The sequence below is a fragment of the Taudactylus pleione genome, unplaced genomic scaffold (assembly GCF_031769625.1).
Source record: "Taudactylus pleione unplaced genomic scaffold, aTauple2 ptg000903l, whole genome shotgun sequence".
Taxonomy (NCBI): domain Eukaryota; kingdom Metazoa; phylum Chordata; class Amphibia; order Anura; family Myobatrachidae; genus Taudactylus; species Taudactylus pleione.
Genome location: NW_028285304.1, coordinates 4,526,899 through 4,535,429, shown reverse-complemented (window position 1 = coordinate 4,535,429; position 8,531 = coordinate 4,526,899). Strand labels below are relative to the sequence as shown.

The 8,531-nt window shown below is 50.9% G+C and overlaps 1 protein-coding gene across 1 annotated transcript in view; it reads left to right on the top strand.

The window, feature by feature from the left end:
• Positions 1-1,327: 1,327 nt before the first annotated feature.
• Positions 1,328-8,531, top strand: part of MTPN (myotrophin) — a 70,997-nt gene continuing 63,793 nt past the window's right edge. The window contains exon 1 of the mRNA XM_088459232.1: positions 1,328-1,537. Coding sequence (XP_088315358.1) covers positions 1,328-1,537 — 210 coding nt within the window. The remainder of the gene's footprint in view (positions 1,538-8,531) is intronic.

The following is an 8,531-nucleotide window of genomic DNA, read 5'->3' as shown; positions in this document are numbered from 1 at the left end:
TGGAGGGTCTGTGTAATGTGTGTGAGTTTGGGGGTGAGCATTGTGTAGCTGGTGGAAGGGGTCATGTTGGAGGGTCTGTGTAATGTGTGCGAGTTTGGGGGTGAGCATTGTGTAGCTGGTGGAAGGGGTCATGTTGGAGGGTCTGTGTAATGTGTGTGAGCATTGTGTAGCTGGTGGAAGGGGTCATGTTGGAGGGTCTGTGTAATGTGTATGAGTTTGGGGGTGAGCATTGTGTAGCTGGTGGAAGGGGTCATGTTGGAGGGTCTGTGTAATGTGTATGAGTGTGGGGCTGAGCATTGTGTAGCTGGTGGAAGGGGTCATGTTGGAGGGTCTGTGTAATGTGTGTGAGTTTGGGGGTGAGCATTGTGTAGCTGGTGGAAGGGGTCATGCTGGAGGGTCTGGGTGAGCATTGTGTAGCTGGTGGAAGGGGTCATGTTGGAGGGTCTGTGTAATGTGTATGAGTTTGGGGGTGAGCATTGTGTAGCTGGTGGAAGGGGTCATGCTGGAGGGTCTGGGTAATGTGTATGAGTTTGGGGGTGAGAATTGTGTAGCTGGTGGAAGGAGTTATGTTGCAGGGTCTGTGTAATGTGTGTGAGTTTGGGGTTGAGCATTGTGTAGCTGGTGGAAGGGGTCATGTTGGAGGGTCTGTGTAATGTGTGTGAGTTTGGGGGTGAGCATTGTGTAGCTGGTGGAAGGGGTCATGCTGGAGGGTCTGGGTGAGCATTGTGTAGCTGGTGGAAGGGGTCATGTTGGAGGGTCTGTGTAATGTGTATGAGTGTGGGGCTGAGCATTGTGTAGCTGGTGGAAGGGGTCATGTTGGAGGGTCTGTGTAATGTGTGTGAGTTTGGGGGTGAGCATTGTGTAGCTGGTGGAAGGGGTCATGCTGGAGGGTCTGGGTGAGCATTGTGTAGCTGGTGGAAGGGGTCATGTTGGAGGGTCTGTGTAATGTGTATGAGTTTGGGGGTGAGCATTGTGTAGCTGGTGGAAGGGGTCATGCTGGAGGGTCTGGGTAATGTGTATGAGTTTGGGGGTGAGCATTGTGTAGCTGGTGGAAGGGGTCATGCTGGAGGGTCTGGGTGAGCATTGTGTAGCTGGTGGAAGGGGTCATGTTGGAGGGTCTGTGTAATGTGTATGAGTTTGGGGGTGAGCATTGTGTAGCCGGTGGAAGGGGTCATGTTGGAGGATGTGCATTACGTGAGTATGTCACACCGACCACATGTCAGCACCTGCCCCCAGGCCCCACCACCTGCACTCTGAGTGGCTGCTTGTTGTTGCTAGGATACTGCGTAGGCGGCAATACTGGTGACGTACCCCGGTGCGGTGACGTATGCCGGGCGCGGTGACGTGTGACGCAGCAAGAGGGCGGCGCTGTGTGTGTGGGAAGCTGATAGAGAGGCCGCCGGAGAGTTGTGTCACTGCCAGGCCGCGCTCGCTGTCATCCTGTCCAGCCGCCGCCCTCCTCACCATGTCTGACAAGGAGCTCATGTGGGCGCTGAAGAACGGAGATATGGACGCGGTGAAGGAATTCATCGCCGAGGTGAGAATCAGCCCGTGGGTGATTGGGCATTCCTGCCAGCCCGTGGGTGAGTGGGCACTCCTGCCAGCCCGTGGGTGAGTGGGCACTCCTGCCTGCCCGTGGGTGAGTGGGCACTCCTGCCTGCCTGTGGGTGAGTGTGGTCACTCCTGCCTGCCTGTGGGTGAGAGTGGGCACTCCTGCCTGCCTGTGGGTGAGAGTGGGCACTCCTGCCTGCCTGTGGGTGAGAGTGGGCACTCCTGCCTGCCTGTGGGTGAGAGTGGGCACTCCTGCCTGCCTGTGGGTGAGAGTGGGCACTCCTGCCTGCCTGTGGGTGAGAGTGGGCACTCCTGCCTGCCTGTGGGTGAGAGTGGGCACTCCTGCCTGCCTGTGGGTGAGTGATCATGAGTGAGTGGGCACAGCTTTGTATACTTCAACTGCACACTCGTGTTTCATGCAATGTTTTCACTTCAATAAGTCCACCCTGTGCTGCCATGAGTGATTGGACCCATCTGCCGACAATTGCTTCTCATTCCATAGACCCAGCGCCATTATGTAGGTCATGGATCTCTGAGGTGTCTTATTTTTAGTCTAGCCAGCCAATCTCTTCATCCTCCCGCTGCCTGGCCTACGTGTCCCCTGTCCTGTGTATTAGCAGGTCACATCAAGTGATTATGTAAGGACAGAGGTATATGTAGTAGAGGCATTGTTATGCCAGGAGGGGTAGTGGAAAGGGTATGCAGTCGAGAAGCCGGCGGACCTAATCCCGACAGCCGGCTTCCCGACTGCTTAATCCCGGCGAGGGTTAAATGACAGGCCGTCGAAGTCTAGATGCCTGTCATTTTCCCGGCAGACCGGCATCCTGATCAAAGGGACGCCAGGCACGGATAGGTTTAGGCTAGGGGAAGGGGGGGTTAGCGTTAGGCACCCCCGGGGGGGGGGGGATTTAGGGTTAGGTGCCCCTAAGGGAGGGTTAGGGGATAGAATTAGGTTAGACAATACAAACCTTGGACGATCAGGATTTCCTCCTCTGCCGGGATGCTGCTATCGGGATTCCAACCGCCGGGCATGGGTCCGGCGGTTTATCACACCGATTCCGTGGAAAGAGCAGCTTCCCCAGTAGCGCAGTAGTGATGTGAGGCCTCCGGTTATGCTGCTATAGGCTGATTGTTGTGTCACGCCTTTATATCAACTCAAGTTCATTTGTCCGACTAACTTAAAAGTGATACATTTTTCTATTTTAATTCCTCAAACATTTGTACTATTACAAAGACAGATTATATATACTGAATTGTGTCATTGTTGAAAGAGTCTTCATCCTCTTTAGCAGTGAAACTGGGGTTTTGTGTCTTTCAGCCCTTTTTCCCATTATCCTTCCTCCTAAGTGTACACGCTGCGTCGGTGAGCAGGGAAGCAATCTGCAATCAGTTTGGGGACTGCAGGGGTTTGCAGTCGGGAAGCCCACGGACCTAATCCCGACAGCTGGCTTCCCGACTGTCATATCCCGGGAAGGGTCTAAAGGCAGGCGTCTATCTGCTGACGCCTGTCATTAGACATTATGGAATCCCGATCGAAGGGATGCCGAGCGCGGATAGCCGCTTGGGGGGGAGGGTTAGGTTTAGGGTCTCCCCCCCCCCCCCCAGGTTAGGTTTAGGCTATGGGAAGGGGTGGTTAGCGTTAGGCACCCACCCGGGGAACTTAGGTTTAGGCACTTAGAGGGAGGATTAGGGTTAGGCACTGGGGGGGAAGGTTAGGGTTAGGCACCCCTAAGGGAGGGTTAAGGTTAGGGGGTAGAAATAGGTTAGTATATGCCGGGATGGCGCTGTTGGGATTACAACTGCCGGGCATGGGTCTGACGGTAAATCATACCGATTCCGTAGCAGGACGTGGCTTGCACAGCAGTAACGGAAGACCACAAGTGGTGGTTTGGTGGCCTTGCAAAAAGTTTACAAGGATGTATTTTACAAGGGGTGGTTAGTTGCTTTTTTATTTTTCAATTCCCTATTTGGAAGTTTACATTCACGGTATTTATAGAATTACCAGGGGCGTGCTTGACAAAATAATAGTCATTGTCAGTTTAGGTAATTATACATTGTAAACATGTATTGCAATGTTTGACTCCTGAAAGTATAAAAGGTGTCTTTGGTTAATGTTTCTACATTTCTAGAGCCAAAATCACTCCGGGCCTTGCGGTTGAGAAACTCAACCGCAGGCTTCGGCTCGCAGTGGCGATGGTCAAGACCATCGCGACCATCATCCTGCACGCTCGTATATGCTGTGGGTGGTGACCCACAGCTATACGAGCGTCCAGGAGGACGCTCCATAATTATGGAGGTGGGCCCTGATTCAGAGCGAGCGCTCTGGTCAGAGCGTCCGGCTCTGAATCGGGGCCTAAGTTCCCGCTGCTCATGTCCTTGCATGACTCTGTATTTTCTGTACCTGGTAGCCTCCTGACCCCAATGGGTCTGTACATTGCAGTAAAAGGAGCAGGTATCTAATTAAACAATATATATTGGCAGCACTTCAAGCTTACTGTTCTTGTGTTTTTTTTTATTTTATTTTTTTAAAGTGTAAAAAGTTGTGCTTTTATAGTGGAGGTGAGATGGAAATGTCCTGTCTGATTGTGTCCATTTTATCTTTGAAGTAGATTGCAGACCCCTGGGCTGCGAGGAGGTTGTGCAGGTGGGCAGGGAAGAGAGTTGAAGGTGCTAAAAAGTAATCTGAGGCTAATAGACTTTATTATTACTATTATTATCCTTTATTTATATGGCGCCACAAGGGTTCCGCAGCGCCTTACAAAGTACAGAAACAAATGAGCACACAAGACAACAATTATTAACAGTACAGACAATGCAGGACAAGTACATGATTTATAAACAATGCTGCATAACACCTAAATAAGCAACTTGAGTTGAAATGATAGAAGTAGAATGAATGAGCAGTTATATAAGTCAAAGGTTGATTTTAAAGTTGGCATTGAAGTGTGATTTCCTGCAGTGGCAGGTCTGTGTGATATGCCATGATTCACTGACAGCAACTGGGGTTTGTGGCTGGATCTGTGTTATTTAAGGCTCATGTGAATATTATGATGTAGAGAGAGACTGCGAGATCCGGCTGGGCCTGTTATAGAGGAGAGTAGTGTCTTATTTTGTCTTTGATTTTAACTAAGGGCCTGATTCAGATTTGGGGATAGAGTTAAGGTGGGTACACACTATACAGATATATCTGCAGCTGATAGTCGTCCATACACACTGAACAGCCATCATCTGTGTCTGGCTGCAGGTCCCGGGGAGGTGGTGTCGGGGGCGTGTCCTGCCCCCCTTCCCGCGGCTGCCGCTGTGTGTGTGCCCGTACACACTTGCCGATGGACAGATATGTCTGCAGACCTATCTGTCCATCGGCTGTGCAGCACAGCCAATGCGAAATGTCGGTGAAAGACTGCGTTCACCGACATATCGCGGGTACAGACTGGCCAACGGGCAGCAGATATATTGACCGATCAATTGATCGGCGGCCAAAATATCTGTCAGTGTGTACCCAGCTTAAGAGCAAGTAACTGTGATTCTTGGTAAAGCCATGCTGCACTGCAGGTGGGGCAGATTTACAGTGTGTAGAGATTAAAGCTTGGTACACACTAGACCAGGGCTCGACAAATTTTTGTACAATCTAGGAGCCATCTTAAACGTTTAGGAGCCAGACCATCGTCCATTACCAAAATATATGAAGGCTTGTATAGACCACCACACATGCCCTTTCAGTGCCCCTCAACCTCTACACATGCCATCAAATCACCACACATGCCTCTTTAATGGTCATCAGATTCTGCAACATGCCCATACCAGCCCCAGTAGTAGTGAGCCCCCTGTAATCGTGCCTCCAGTAGTGAGCCCCCTGTAATCGTGCCTCCAGTAGTGAGCCCCCCTGTAATCGTGCCTCCAGTAGTGAGCCCCCCTGTAATCGTGCCTCCAGTAGTGAGCCCCCCTGTAATCGTGCCTCCAGTAGTGAGCCCCCCTGTAATCGTGCCTCCAGTAGTGAGCCCCCCTGTAATCGTGCCTCCAGTAGTGAGCCCCCCTGTAATCGTGCCTCCAGTAGTAAGCCCCCTTGTAATCGTGCCTCCAGTAGTAATGCCCCTGTAAAATTGCCCCCAGTAGTGAGCCCCCTTTTAATCGTGCCATCAGTTGTGAACCCCCTTGTAATCGTGCCTCCAGTAGTAAGCCCCTTGTTAAAGTGCCGCCTGAACACGCAAAAAAAACAGAATACTTACCTTAAGCCCCGATCCATTGTCCGTCACTCCTCCGAACTATGGGAGAGACGTTATGACGTTATTGTGCCCAATAGCGGGAGTCGAACCCCTGCTGGTAAAATTTCATCTGGCACCCGGCAAATGGCACTTCCCTGCAGGGGGGGGGGGACCCTTGAAAAACTTGGTCGCCAGGACTAAAATCTTAGTCCTGGTAATGCGTACACACTGCACTAGACTATCTTTTGGCCGCTCCAGATGCATCGGAACGCCATATCGTCAAGTGCGTACGCACTGTGCACGCCCCCTTGATGGCGTGCGTCGCATCTTCAGAACTTTTGTAAATGCAGGAAGATCTGTCAGTCTCTTTAACGATTCCCCGCAGATCGTGCAGTGTGTATGCACTACCGAACTATCAGATGATACTGTTACAGTATATAGTTAATCTAATCACCAAACGATATAAGATATATTGTTGGGTCATTTGCTAGATTGCAGTGTGCATGCACTAGATCGTTTATCTGGGAGTTCAAGGGAAATCGTTGAAGACATTGCATCGTTTGCAAGTTGTCTAGTGTGTACCCAGCTTTAGATGTGGGAGGGGGTGTATCCAAACGGAAATCTAAATTGCAGTGTAAAAATAAAGCTGTCCAGCATTTGTGGGCTACATACAGAAGCAGTCAGTATTTATCCCACATGCAAAAAATGTATTAGGTACAGTCAATTGTTCTATCTTACTCTATTCCCAATTCTGAATCTGACCCTATGGTAACAAAAGTATTGCCGGTTGTTACAGGAAAAAAAGGAAGGGGTTGCAAAAAGCGGTAGTTTTAAGTGCATAGGAGATGGGCGTCAAGATAGGCGACACTTGAAGATATGCGTGATTGGTCAGGGAATCTAGAGATGGGCAGTAGCTTGGGGATGATGATTAGGCCAAGGGGGATTATCCGTCACAATGGGTTAGAGTTGGTCCACTATAAGAGGCCAAAGGAGTCAGTAAGAAAGTTTGTGGAGGCACAGATAGTGGGATTGTCACTGGGAATATTCAACCCACCCAGAGGCGTCACTAGGGCTGGTGTCACCCGGTGCTATAACTCATGGTGACACCCCCCCTCCAAAAAAAAAAAAATTGATATGCAGCTCCACGAACTCTCCCCAAATACCAGTCCAGCAATCACACTTACACAATGCCCCCAATAGTGGTGCCCCGTAGATTGCAGTGACCGCCAGATAATACAGAGAGCGTCGTAGTAACCGCCAGATAATGTAAAGAGTCACAGTGAATGCCAGATAATGCAGAGACCATCATTGACCCACATATAACACATAATATGAATACACCCCTTATACACACAGAAACACAATAATTATACCCACGCACATACATTAATCACCATCCCCAGCATAGACAGTATTACCTCCCCAAGTTAAAAACAAATACACCCTCCCCCATTGAATAAGTATATCATCCCCCTAGGTCTGATGGGCAATGTCGCTGACGAAACGTGGGAGCAACCCTCGTCAGTGACATAGCGGGTACACACTGGCCGATATGCCCGATATGTACATATCTTCTAGTGTGTACCTGGCATTAGGTTTAGGAAGGGGAGGTTAGGTTTAGGCACCAGGGGGGAGGGTTAGGCACTAGGTGGGGAGGGATAGGGTTATACACTAGAGGTGAAAGGGTTAGGCACTAGACGAGAGGGTTAGGGTTAGGCACTAGGGGAGAGGATTAGGGATAGGCACTAGAGGAGAGTATTAAGGTGTGGGGAGGGGGAGGTTAGGGTTAGGCACAAGGAGGGGAGGGTTAGGCACTAGGAGGGGAGGGTTAGGGTGCAGGGAGGAGGAGGTTAGGTTTAGGCACTGGGGAGGGAAGGTTAGGGGGTTATGGTTAGGGGTATGGAGTAGGAAATAAAGGACAGGGACAACACAGCCCCTGCAGGCACAGGTCTAACATAACAAACACACACACACAATGACAGGTAATGCCCCCCCTCCTCCCTTATTGAATTATTTACATCCCATTACACTTCTCATCCTCGCTGACTGAGAGGTCAGAGGGTCACGCTGGGAAGAAGCAGGGACCGTGTACAAACTACTTGTCAGTATTCAAGTGTAATCAACAGTGTCTGAATACACTTGAACACTGGAAAAATGTTTTGTAGACTGTCCCTGCTTGTTCCCAGCGTGAGGATCTATCAGACAGCAGCGAGGAGCAGAAGCTCAGCTGCCATCCATCCACCCCAGCGGCTTCAGCCAGGCTGATCAGTAATCAGCCCCCTGCCTCTAGCGCTTGCACGCCCACCCCACATGGAGGGGACTGCATGAGGAGCTCAGCCGCACTTACTGTATAGTAGGCTGCTGCTGGCTGTCTCAGTGTGACAGGCGCAGCGGCAGCCGGCAGAAGCAAAAACTGTCTCAGCAGCTGCTGCAAGGAGAGCGCCTCTCCAGCCTGGCGTCTCCCTGCAGTGCAGGACCTGCTGAGCGGGGGGTGGGGATGAGTCGGATTTTGGTGTAACCCCCTTGGAGGGTGACACCCGGTGCGGCCCGCACCCACCGCACCCCCCTTGTGACGCCACTGAACCCACCTAGCCTGAGAGTAGATCAGTTAAAGCAGGGGTCTTCAACCTTGGCCCTCCAGCTGCTGTGGAACTACACACCCCAGCATGCACTGCCATAGTTCTAGCATGCTGTTATATCAAAAAGGTGGCAGTGCATGCTGGGATGTGTAGTTCCACAACAGCTGGAGGGCCAAGGTTGAAGACCCCCTGAGTTCAA